We start from the raw sequence: 13,416 nt of genomic DNA on the forward strand, positions 1-13,416 counted from the left end.
CGGCCGTGGCCTTAATTAAGGTACAGCCCCAGCATTTGCCTGGGGTGAAAATGGGAAACCACGGAAAACCATCTTCAGGGCTGCCGATAGTGGGATTCGAACCTACTATCTCCCGGATGCAAGCTCACAGCCGCGCGCCTCTACGCGCACGGCCAACTCGCCCGGTAATCTTGTTTTCGGTAGCTGGGTCCTTGAATTTCACAGTCGATGGTAGAAGGTGTAGAACCATAACCTAGATTCTCACTTGAATCTGCATCACACGTTTCAGCAACGTTTAAGCCAGGCTCTGTCTTTATACTCACGGGGAACCATCACACAACTTTTTAGTATTCTTTGATTCTTCATCTTCGTCCCCAGCACGTTTCTTTGAACCCAGTCACTTCAGTAAACTCATGGTCACACTCAAAACTCACTTTCACAGCCACTGGAAAACTTGGAAGGTACTACGGGGCTACTGATGTTCGTTAACTGCAGAGTGTTCCATAATACACTGACTGACAGAGCAAATGCAACACTAAGAAGGAGTGGTTCGAAAGGGATGAAAGTTGGGGAAAAAACAGAGACGGCACGGACGAATAATTGATGTTTATTTCAAACCGATATGCAGGTTACACAATGCGCACGGCATCGACTCAGTAGGATGTAGGACCACCACGAGCGGCGATGCACGCAGAAACACGTCGAGGTACAGAGTCAATAAGAGTGCGGATGGTGTCCTGAGGGATGGTTCTCCATTCTCTGTCAACCATTTGCCACAGTTGGTCGTCCGTACGAGTTTGCAAACGGCGTCCAATGAGATCCCACACGTGTTCGATTGGTGAGAGATCCGGAGAGTACGCTGGCCACGGAAGCATCTGTACACCTCGTAGAGCCTGTTGGGAGATGCGAGCAGTGTGTGGGCGGGCATTATCCTGCTGAAACAGAGCATTGGGCAGCCCCTGAAGGTACGGGAGTGCCACAGGCCGCAGCACATGCTGCACGTAGCGGTGGGCATTTAACGTGCCTTGAATACGCACTAGAGGTGACGTGGAATCATACGCAATAGCGCCCCAAACCATGATGCCGCGTTGTCTAGCGGTAGGGCGCTCCACAGTTACTGCCGGATTTGACCTTTCTCCACGCCGACGCCACACTCGTCTAAGGTGACTATCACTGACAGAACAGAAGCGTGACTCATCGGAGAACACGACGTTCCGCCATTCCCTCATCCAAGTCGCTCTAGCCCGGCACCATGCCAGGCGTGCACGTCTATGCTGTGGAGTCAATGGTAGTCTTCTGAGCGGACGCCGGGAGTGCAGGCCTCCTTCAACCAATCGACGGGAAATTGTTCTGGTCGATATTGGAACAGCCAGGGTGTCTTGCACATGCTGAATAATGGCGGTTGACGTGGCGTGCGGGCCTGCCACCGCTTGGCGGCGGATGCGCCGATCCTCGCGTGCTGACGTCACTCGGGCTGCGCCTGGACCCCTCGCACTTGCCACATGTCCCTGCGCCAACCATCTTCGCCACAGGCGCTGCACCGTGGACACATCCCTATGGGTATCGGCTGCGATTTGACGAAGCGACCAACCTGCCCTTCTCAGCCCGATCACCATACCCACCATACCCCTCGTAAAGTCGTCTGTCTGCTGGAAATGCCTCCGTTGACGGCGGCCTGGCATTCTTAGCTATACACGTGTCCTGTGGCACACGACAACACGTTCTACAATGACTGTCGGCTGAGAAATCACGGTACGAAGTGGGCCATTCGCCAACGCCGTGTCCCATTTATCGTTCGCTACGTGCGCAGCACAGCGGCGCATTTTACATCATGAGCATACCTCAGTGACGTCAGTCTACCCTGCAATTGGCATAAAGTTCTGACCACTCCTTCTTGGTGTTGCATTTGCTCTGTCAGTCAGTGTATCTGCTTCACAGCAACACATTGAGCAAAATAAAACAAGAATAAAATAAAGCTTGGATTCACACAAACATATCGAGTGGAAGGAATTTTTTGTGCTCACTTCCCGCTCTCCGAATCCAATAGCAGTGTAGCCAACCTTAGAGGACCAGAAAACCACCAGGAGTGTAAAAGCGACCGTATCTTATGAACATAAAACCGTAAGGTTCGATATTATTCTGCTAGAGTACACCCGTGACGTTTCAGCGCTATGTATAGATTATAAGATTTTCTTACTGAATGAAAAAAATGTTACGTCATTCTAAAGCGGGAAAATATTTTCCGGAACGGCGTTCCGGCCCATTCCAGTCCAACTAAACCACTGGTGTTAACGTATGAGAAGTGAACACTTCCAATGTGTGTGAGCTGCAGGGATTTTGGGGACAGTACAGGCACCCAGTCTCTTTTAAGGTTAAAATCTCCGACTCGGCTGGGAATCGACCCCGATGCGCTCTGAACTGAAGATCACTACGCTGACCATTCAGCGAAGGAAAAGAACACAATAAATATTCGGTATTTTAAATTTTATTTCGTGTTGATCAACCGAGATGTTCAGGTTATTATATTAAATAGCGTTGACCTTTATAGTATGTAAAGAAGAGACATGCCTTTGCTGGCGAGATGTAGTGTTTACAGTGCGCTATGTCTTCTGCTATGGGCTAGAATAAATTTGTTACTCTCATTGACCTATCTGAGTCTCATCCTTGGCTTTGACAATATGCAAGTGACTGAGGTATGAGCGATGCTAGTAATACCATTCCTTATGCAGCCAGTCCATGTTATGAATCGCATGAAAATATCACTCACAGGGTCGGTTGGTGTGTACATTTCAGTGGTCTTGTCAGATTGATAACTGAGCAACTTCTGGCTCGGTGAGGAAAGCAACGGGAAACTACCTCACTCCTAATTTCCCTAGTACGCTTCTTCAGTGATGCCTAGGCCATCTATGACAGCTGTTGGCATAGCTGTGGAGGATGAAACCAGCCTTCGGGCTGAATACCCAACATACATGTAAACAGAGATATGGTCCGCCTCTGTAGGGTAGTTGTTACAGTGATTAGCAGCCATCCGCGGAGGCCAGGCTTCAATTCCCGGTTCTGCTACAAAACTTGAAAAGTGGTACGAGGGCTGTTAACCTCGGGAGGTCAGCTCAGTAGAGGGGTGTTCGATTCCCATCTTAACCATTCTCGAAGTGATTTTTCGTGGTTTTCCACTTCTTCTCTACGCAACATGCCGGTATGGTACCTAACTTAAGGACACTTCCTTCTCTATTCCTTGCCTATCCCTTCCAATCTTCTTATCCTCCACAAGGCCCGTGTTCAGCATAGCAGGTGAGACCACCTGGAAGAGGTACTGGTTGCCCTGCCTAGTTGTATTCCCGACCAAACGTCTTACACTCTAGGACATTGCGCTTGAGACGCTAGAGATGGGATCCCTCGTGGAGTCTTGGGGGGGGGGGGGGTGAAACCAACCCTGGAGGGTAAACGGATTAAATTAATAAACAATAATATACAGATATTTCCTTCTGTTTTGCAGGAAAGCAAGCGACTGCTCACCGAGGCTGCCACTCTTCTCCAGTTCGAGCCTCCTGTACTTCCCGAGGGTCAGATGGCCGTACAAGCCCGGAAGAATCTGCAGGACATCAACACGTTACTGCAGGGGATCCATGCTACGATTGGAGACAGCCCACTTTGATGACCGAGTAGGCTACACACTTCCTGTAAAGAAGACACTTATAACTACACTCCTTTTCTAAAAGACACGCTGTTATCTTAGTACCTATACAGTGATCCTCTCGTCTTTCGTGACTCAGAACTATTATCCTGAGCGGGAAAATGATCTATATTACGATTTAGTATAGCTGAGAAGTGCAGCCCGTCTGGTGGTCATGATCGTTAAAGTGTCAGCTCTATATGGGCTGACATCGTGGTTAGCCGGTTCGAGTCCCGTAGGTGAAAAAAACCACCCTCAGAATTTTGGCCGGAAGGGTAGGACAGGTGGTGAAAACGGCGTATGGCTTTTAGTGCCGGGAGTGTCCGAGGACAAGTTCGGCTCACCAGATGAATGTGTTTTGATTTGACGCCCGTAGGCGATCTGTGCGTTGTGATGAGGATGAAATGACGATGAAGACGACACATACACCCAAGCCCCCGTGCCAGTAAAATTAACCAATTATGGTTGAAATTTACGACCCTGCCGGGATTCGAACCTGGGACCCCTGCGACCAAGGGCCAGCACGCTAACTATTTAGCCATGGATCCGCACGCCGATGTGGTGATATACAATTTCTAATCTCTAGACTGCGTGCCAAAAGCCTGGTTTCAATTCCAAACCTTTCTGTGGTGTTTACATGGAGTGAAGAAATATGACGCTGTTGATGGCAATTCGTCCGTCGGATGAGACGTTAAGCCTTGAGCAGACCCTTTGGTGTTATTTCACAAGAGTAGACTGTGCCGACATGTGCTTCAGTACTCAAAAAGGTTTTGTTTATTACGACTTTACACAGTACATGTTACTTCAAACATGTTTAAAGCCTACTGTAGGCTAATAATAATAATAATAATAATAATAATAATAATAATAATAATAATAATAATAATAATAATAATAATAATAATTATTATTATTATTATTATTATTATTATTATTATTATTATGCGGTTATGGCCATCGTGTCTATTATTGACTCACTTACCCGGTATACCACTGCATTAGGCAACACTCTTCACTGTCTATCTACCTGGTGCTTTAAATTCATTATTTATTATTTTATAATGACGTGTGGCCTCCGAAGAGGCGTGGCGCAGGTCATTCGAGTTGATCCGTACAGGAAACCTGCGTGTCTGTGAGAATGAGGCCCTACCTATGATAAATTCTAATGATGAATTCTGCACACACACCCAGTCCCTGAGCCATCGGAATTAACTAATGAAGGTTAAAATCCCCGGCCTGGCTGGGAATCGAACCCAAGATCCCTTGAGCCAAAGGCCAGCACGATAACCATTTAGCCATGGAGCCGGACATTATTATTATTATTATTATTATTATTATTATTATTATTATTATTATTATTATTATTATTATCAGGATCGTCAGAATCAGGAGTCGATCCGGCAAGAGTTGGAACAAGCCCTTGATCCTAGAGTGCCATCAGCAGCAATGGGGTTCCGTCATTCATATTTTGGGATGGAATCATGTTTGGTCGCCTGTTAATTCCCATCCAGGTTAATATGAATGTTCCGGGTATGCAGAGGCAACATCCTCCAAGCTATAGTTACAGGATTTGCTTTCTCTGAGGGTGAGGACCGTACACTAGTAGAAGATAATGCTCGAAGCCATCGAGTGGTCAATCAGTTCCTGAGACGCGTGGCATACAGCATTTGGCTTTTATTCAAAAACTTGAAGTTACCCGAAGGAAACGATATTCCAGTTTCTTTGATTGTGAATATTAAAGTACTGAAGCTCTTTTAAGCCTTTTCATTCGCGAAATTATCATTGTTACGCCCCAGTGTGGCAGTGAGCTCGTTAGTTGGATTGCCAAAGGCAAGAATTCATACAGGTGGAAGTACACACCTCCCCTAGAGCACCGTCACTACATTGTTCTACAAAGGAGGCTTGCAGTGGTGTCTCAACAGCGCATTAGCATCTTGGAAATCTGTGGCAATCCCATTCACGACACCACTGCCACATTAGGGAGAAACGTTGGTAATTTCACGACGGAAAAGTTCTAAAGAGCTTGAATACCTTAGAAAGTGGTTTACAGATCGTGAAAAATGAAAATGCATAAGCAGTTCGCGTATAATCGTAATTGCGAAAATTCACCACCCTTATCTATGAGAGGCACATTTCACATGAATGAATGAAATGCGTTTAGCTTTTACTGCCGGGAATGTCCAAGGACAAGTTCAGCTCGCCAGGTGCAGGTCTTTTGATTTGATGCCCGTAGGCGACCTGCGCGTCGTGACGAGGATGAAATGATGATGAAGACGACACAAACACCCAGCCCCCGTGGTAGTGAAATTAAGCAATGATGGTTAAAATTCCCGACCTTGCCGGGAATCGAACCCGGAGCCCTGTGACCAAACGCCAGCACGCTAACCATTTAGCCACGGAGCCGGACCACATTTAACAGAGTGATCATGATTAGAGTTCAAAACCAGAGAGCTACACCTGGCTTAATTAGCTGCAGAAAATTAATTACCAGGTGGCATGCAAGGGCTGCAAGGTAGAGCGGATAAATATTAGTGGAAACCAATTCAGGACTCAGACCCCGCCTGGAACATGACCAATTATAGGGCAGCATATTGAGAAGCACAAGGCCTGGAATTCGACGCTAATCAGTGGGATTAGCTCACAATAAAGGCCGTTTTATCATCATATGAAAGTTTTTAATTTACCTGACCATATTTATATCCCTGGTTTCTTATTTTCATAGTTACTCGTTATATTATAATCGATATAGTGTTACGTATTGTCTGCAAATGTACAAGAGATTTTAATAAAAATCTAGAACGAAACAAAATGTTTTATATTGCACGATTCCAAAACCGATCCCACCATCGGCTGTCCTGAGGATGGTTTTCGGTGGTTTCCCATTTTCACTCCGGGCAAATGCCAGGACATTTCCTGTTCATAGGCCACAGCCGATTCCTTCCACCTTCTTATCCGATTTCATTTATAAAATAATACCATTATAATTTAAATATATCACTGCTAATATGTTATTTTTTAATTTGTTACTTTATACGTGTATCTGTAGATGGTAAAACCAAGTTTGGGGGGGTGACCTTTTTAAAAAAATAATTAGAAATAATGCCTTTTCCCTTACTTTTGAGTAAAAGTTCATCGATCCATGGTACAGGAACATAGGGGCACAAAAATGTGATAACCCTAGTAGATATAATTATGTACATAAGCCTACATACAGTATATATATATAAACAGGATTTTTTTAACAAAAACTACGTAATCGATTAATAGGGAATTATCCACCTGTGAGATAATCCTAAATGTAGATCAGTGGTATTTGTTTGATGTACTGTATGCATGGTGGTCGTAAACAACGTGAACCGGGCCTATGAGCGTTAAAGGGTTGGTCATACTGATAAATAATTAGAGAAAAGATAATTCTATATCTCGCGCTGTTGTCATGTTATCAGTTGCTGAAGTTAACCAGTCAGATCGGTTCGCGGGTGAATTAAATTGGACTCCGCGAGGCGGTGTTTTTAAATCTGCAGGTGACTTAAGAGCAGCGTTGCGTTGGAACTGGCGTGCAACTGAATAAGTATAGAAAGAATGAAACAAATAAATCTGCCTAATCAAGAGAATTGATGAATTAGTTTGTGTTGTCTGATCATGTTTTCTTCACTCGTCTACGGCTTCGCTTTAGTAGTTACCCACATCGTTGGCCTCCGTTCGATACCTGACTTTGTCAAGAAGTCTAAACCTTGTTTGAGTGTCAAGAACTGGGCGTATTCAGGTAAATCATTCTTAACGAGTCTCAAGCTGGCCGCAGTTCATTAAAGGTGATAACACTTATCAACTTGCCACACTACTTTCTGGTGCTCCCCCTATTTATCTGCTATCAACAGTCACATGGTGAACTTGCGGATATAAACTGCCTTACGTCACTAGCAACCGGAACCATCTTTGGACTTTCCTCAAAATTAATTTTCCTCGGTGTAGTAGATAAATATTTTCTTGATTTGGGAAACAATAGAGATTAAGCGTATTTCAAGGAACACATTCATACAGTTTCCAACTTCTAGAAATATATTTCTCTGCTGATCGTTGGTTCCAGATGTGCGAAATGTGGACACAATTTATTTTTTCGTTAGGTATAAACACAGTGTCCAGAGTTTACAGAATAAATTAATAATAACTACGACAATAATGGCATTCCCTCTAGGAACTAACTTACTGGTTTGTTCATACCACTGTAGATTATTGTATGCGTAGTACTGCAGTAGGTTCAGTCTAGTGCTACAATTCTTCAGACGATATCCGCTGCCCGTCTCTCCGCATTTTCTACATGCCACAGTCACATTTGCGTCGTGTTTAACAGGTGCTGATTTAAATAAATAATACAATTTTTTAAAGAATTTTAACAGTATTTACACACATTGATCACTGTTATGGCTGTCATTATATCTGCCCCAGTGCCAGGATTCTTCGGGTTAAAATTCAAGAATGTTCCCTTATTCAACTTCCTCGACGTAGGCCGTCATTCTTAGAAAATATCTGATGTCATCTGCGGTTTCGAACTTCTACAAAGCGTTTAATCACTGTTCTAAAAAATTTCTATTTCTGGAGGAACAGTGTATGATTATTATAGATATTTTAATTCTGAATGCAAGCCTGGCTTTAGTTTTCATACTTCAGGGATAGTTTAAAAGTAATACGATTTTAAATTTATTTTCATATTTTCATATCTTTATATCCTAGCTTTAATTTTTGTCATAGACATACTGACAAAAATTCAATTAAGGGGAATATAAACATTAGGAGAGTAACAGAAGGCGATAGTTGAAGTGCTCACCCCTTCTCACTCTTTAACAGTTATTCACAGGAATATTTATACATGTTTATAACAAATTGAAAGTATGGACAGAAATTTGCAATCACAAAGTTTTATGCCCTATTTCTTCCTTTTGTATTCAGCATCCTTTTTGTCCCGATTTATACTGTAGCAATATTCGGCTAACATTGTGGGCACCAATTTACCTTCATACCGTTTCTCCATGGTAGCTATGCCTTTATGAAATCTTTCTCCATGCTCATCTGATATATCATTACAACTCTCTAGAAAGAAGGCTAGATGCGAGTCCATTAAACGTATTTTCAAGGGCATATTGAATCCTAAATCTTATAAGCTTTCGATCACTTCTTTCACAAACTCTTTATATTTAGGTTCTCTTCTACTTCCAAGGAAGTTTTGTATTACTTTCCTGAAAAATACCATGGCTCGCTTTTCTTTGTCAGACGTATCTAATAGAAATACAAAAGAGAATATTCACAGAAATACTAATTTGGTGTATATGAACTAGCCAAATAAATAAAATAAATTTTAAATTGGTAGAAATTGTTGCATTCTCACTGTGATTTTGACGTTAACATTCCAGACTATCTGAACAATAACATCAATGTCTGAAAAAGAATCAGAAATAATGAATGTTGCCAACTATTTAATGTATTTTTAATAAAAGTATCTATTTATCAACATGGCTGAGTAGTGGGTGTGTGACGGTAGTGCTCCTCAATATCTTGTGATTTTGGTTGTACGTAGTTTGAATAACGAAGTGAAACCGTGTGCCTCTGGATTACTAAGGTTTGAAGAGTTGATGTACGTATTACATTTTTATTAGATCTTAATTAGTGATGTATTACGAGCCAAGTTTAAGTTATTTGAGGAAGAATCTGTTAATGTAAACATTGAGGTGAAGTGCTACCAACTTGAACATATTTCCAAAGAGTAGTGAAGAGCAGTTACCGTCAACTTACACAATCGATTCTTATATCGATCGTGATACCATTGTTCGCCACTATGAGCTCTTGTGTAGCATGTCAGAAGGCTGTTTCTAGGCAAGATATAAATTCTAAGATTCAGTGCAGTAACTGTCAAGGTTGGTTCCATTGCAAATGTATTAATATAGGAGACGTTGAACTAAATTTTTTAAAATCTGAAAATCAAGTTTGAAGGTGTGCTCGTTGTGAAAAGGAAAGACGAAATAGTGTACACGGCTTGGAACTAGCAACAGCACCATCTATTGGCGACATCTATCAGCTCTTACTTGAGTTGAAGAAAGAAATTTCAGAGGTTAAGAAATCAAGTATAGAGGCTGAGCGAGAGTTAGGCAAAAGTTTGGAGTTAGCTCACGTAAAATTGGATGAGAATGCAACATTCATTAAAAAGCAGTCGGAAGTAATAAATCAGTGCATGGAGAAAATGGAAAAATTGAGAGAAGAACATTTAAATCTTAAGAAGCAACTAAAAGACACACAAATACAGTTAGATGAACTTGATCAGTATGGTCGTCGTAACACGGTTGAAATTTTAGGCATACCTGAACGAGATAATGAGGATGTTTATGAAATTGTTAAGCATGTAGGTCGAGTATTAAATATGGAGATCAAGAATGAATCGATTGATGCATATCATAGTTTGAAGAGGCAATTGCATCAAGCTTCAGGTGCCATTGTAGTGAAGTTTGTACACCGTAGTGTCAAGAATGAACTCATTCAAAAACGCAAGGTTATAAGGGATTTAAATGCGTCTCATCTCGGATTTTCTGAGTATGAGACGGTGTATTATAAACCACAGTTTGACGTCCCTAAGGTCCTTGGCCAAGCTCGAAAAATTAAGTAGGAGAGAAATTATGCTTTTCTATGGGTAGATCATGGAGGTAACATTAAACTCCGAAAAAGAGAGGGTGATCGGCAGGTGTTTACTCTAAAAACCCTGGACGATGTGAATGGATTAAATGAGACTGTGTAAATTTTGTGTTTTGAGAAAAATGATTTTTAATGCAATTAATATTTAGGCTACTACCAGAATGTAAGAGGGTTAAAAACTAAAATTTCGGAGTTTTATGTTAATAATAGTGGCTCAGAATACGATATTCTGTTGATTACGGAAACATGGTTACAATCTCATGTTGCTAACAGCGAACTGTTTAGTAGGGATTTAAATGTGTATAGAAAAGATCGTGGAGGTACAAGGAAAGGAGGAGGCGCATTAATAGCTGTTAAAGGTTCTATAGTATCAAGACAAATAACGTTAGATTTTGGTGATACTGAAGCAGTTTGTGTAAAAATTATAGTTAATGGTCACAGTTATGTATTAATGTCAGTGTATTTTCCACCTGCAACCAAATTGGAAGCATATTTGGACTTCTATAGATTGTTTGAAGTTAATAAGGACCTTTCCAATTTAGGTATTATAGCTGGTGACTTTAATTTGCCATTAATTACTGGTGAGCAAAGTAATCTTGTAAATTTTGGACCTGCATATAGATCCTTAGCTGAGTTTATGTCACTCTATCAGTTGCACTTGGTCAATAATATTCTTAATGCAAATGGAAATACACTTGATCTTATTATTACGAATGTTAACACATTAACAGTATAAAGAGATGAGTGCCCCTTACTTAAGGAGGATAGTTATCATCCTGCAAGTGCAGTCACGCTACTATTAAACAGAGAGCGCAGCCATGTTTCACAACAACCTGAACAACCTAAGCAGTTATTTGATTTTAGAAGGGCTAATTTCTTTCAAATGTATAAAATGTTCGAGAGAATGGATTGGTCTAGGATTGTAGAATTTACAGACGCTGACCAGGCTGTTAAGTATTTTTATGCTCAGGTACACTCTGTATTTTGTGAAACGGTACCAATGAAGAATTTTCACACAAAGAAAAAGTATCCTCCATGGTTTACTAAAGACATAATAAATAACTTGAAACTGAAGGAAATCCACAGAAAGCGAAGGAAACATTCAGAGTATAGTAAATGAAATGAAATGGCGTATGGCTTTTAGTGCCGGGAGTGTCCGAGGACATGTTCGGCTCGCCAGATGCAGGTCTTTTGATTTGACACCCGTAGGTGACCTGCGCGTCGAGATGAGGATGAAATGATGATGAAGACGACACATACACCCAGCCCCCGTGCCAGCGAAATTAACCAATTAAGGTTAAAATTCCCGACCCTGCCGGGAATCGAATCCGGGACCCCTGTGACCAAAGGCCAGCACGCTAACCATGTAGCCATGGAGACGGACAGAGTATAGTAGGGTAATATTTAATCAGTTAAGGAGAGAAACGAAAAATATGATCAGTAAAGCGTATAAGAATTATATTTCTAGACTTGAAGAGAATATCAAAAGTGATGTTAATCAGTTCTGGAGCTTTATGAAATGCAAAAGAAATACCAAGGAGGGTCTGCAACAGGGTATGAAATTTAACAATATCTTACTTAATAATAATAAAAGTATAGCTGATGGCTTTGCAACCTTTTTTGGATCGGTATATTCGAAACCTCCACCAACCTATGATATTCCTGATTCATCTGATGTATATGTTAATTATCCATTATCTTTAGAATTAGTGGATGAAAAGGAATATATGTTAGCTATTAAAAAATTAAAACCTAAAAGGTCATGTGGTGTTGATGGAATACCGCCGTACGTACTGAAAGCATGTTCTAATGTGTTGGATTTTCCCTTGCGGTAAAAACGCAAACCTTTCCAAAAGTATGGAAGATAGCGAAAGTGTGTCCAGTTTTTAAATATGGGGACAGTAAAAATATTGAAAACTATCGCCCTGTTTGTATTGTGTGTGCACCGGCTAAAGTATTTGAGCAAACAATGTACACGCGTATATTTAATCATGTGAGGGTCGGTATACATATCAATCAGCATGGTTTTATGCCAGGTAGATCAACTACGACTAATATATTAAAATTTATACAATATGCGTATGCCGTTTTGAATAATCAAGGACAGGTCGACGTAATATACACAGATTTTCCAAAGCCTTCGACAAATTAGATCACGGCATTTTAATGAAAAAATTGTCATGCTTTGGTCTGACCCCTCCTTGGTTAAAACTGCTTGCATCTTATCTTAGTGCACGGAAACAATATGTTTACTATCATCAACATGAGTCTTTCGCATACAATGTTACTTCTGGTGTACCACAAGGGCCTAACCTCGGCCCTTTATTCATTATTTTATATATTAATGATTTGCCCACTAGAATTAGGCTTTCTCAGTGTTTATTATATGCTGATGATGTCAAACTTTATAAAGAGATAAAAATGTTAATGATATGTTGAAATTACAATATGATTTGGATTACTTATACGCATGGAGTATTGAAAACTGTTTGCAACTAAATATAAATAAATGCTGTTTCCTTCAGGTTTCAAATAAGAAAAATACATTGATTTATAAATATAAAATTAATAATGAAGAACTCAAAGTTGTTCACTCTGTTAATGACTGCGGGGTAATTGTTACAAGAAATTTATCTTTCAAGGAGCATATTAATACAATGGTTAATGATTCCTATAAGAAATTGGGTTTTATAATTAGAAATTCAAGAGATTTTTCTAACACGTATGCACTCACCTTATTATTCAATAGTATTGTCCGATCAAAACTTGAGTATTCGTGTATAATTTGGTCTTCATGTTATAAATCTTATCAGCATCAAATTGAAAGGGTGCAGAAACGCTTTTTAAGATACATTTATTATAAAAAATATAAGATATTCCCATTTAAAAAATGTTTCATATGGATTTTTGTTAAATGAATTTAAATATGTATCGCTAGCCAGTAGGCATATAATAGATCAACAAATTTATCTCTATAAGATGGTTAATGCATTAATTGACGATAATAGTTCGCTTCACGAGTTATGCTTTAATGTTAGAAAAGGAAATTTAAGATTTCGGCAATTGTTTATTACTCCAGTCTCCAA

General features: G+C 40.6%; 1 protein-coding gene across 1 annotated transcript in view; it reads left to right on the forward strand.

The window, feature by feature from the left end:
• The window catches only part of SmydA-1 (SET and MYND domain containing, arthropod-specific, member 1), a 161,084-nt gene extending 156,599 nt beyond the window's left edge, over positions 1-4,485 (forward strand). Inside the window, exon 9 of the mRNA XM_067136353.2 lies at positions 3,476-4,485. Within this exon, the coding sequence (XP_066992454.2) occupies positions 3,476-3,634 (159 nt within the window). The 3' untranslated portion in view covers positions 3,635-4,485. The remainder of the gene's footprint in view (positions 1-3,475) is intronic.
• Positions 4,486-13,416: the final 8,931 nt, after the last annotated feature.

Source organism: Anabrus simplex, chromosome 1 (assembly GCF_040414725.1).
Source record: "Anabrus simplex isolate iqAnaSimp1 chromosome 1, ASM4041472v1, whole genome shotgun sequence".
Taxonomy (NCBI): Eukaryota; Metazoa; Arthropoda; class Insecta; order Orthoptera; family Tettigoniidae; genus Anabrus; species Anabrus simplex.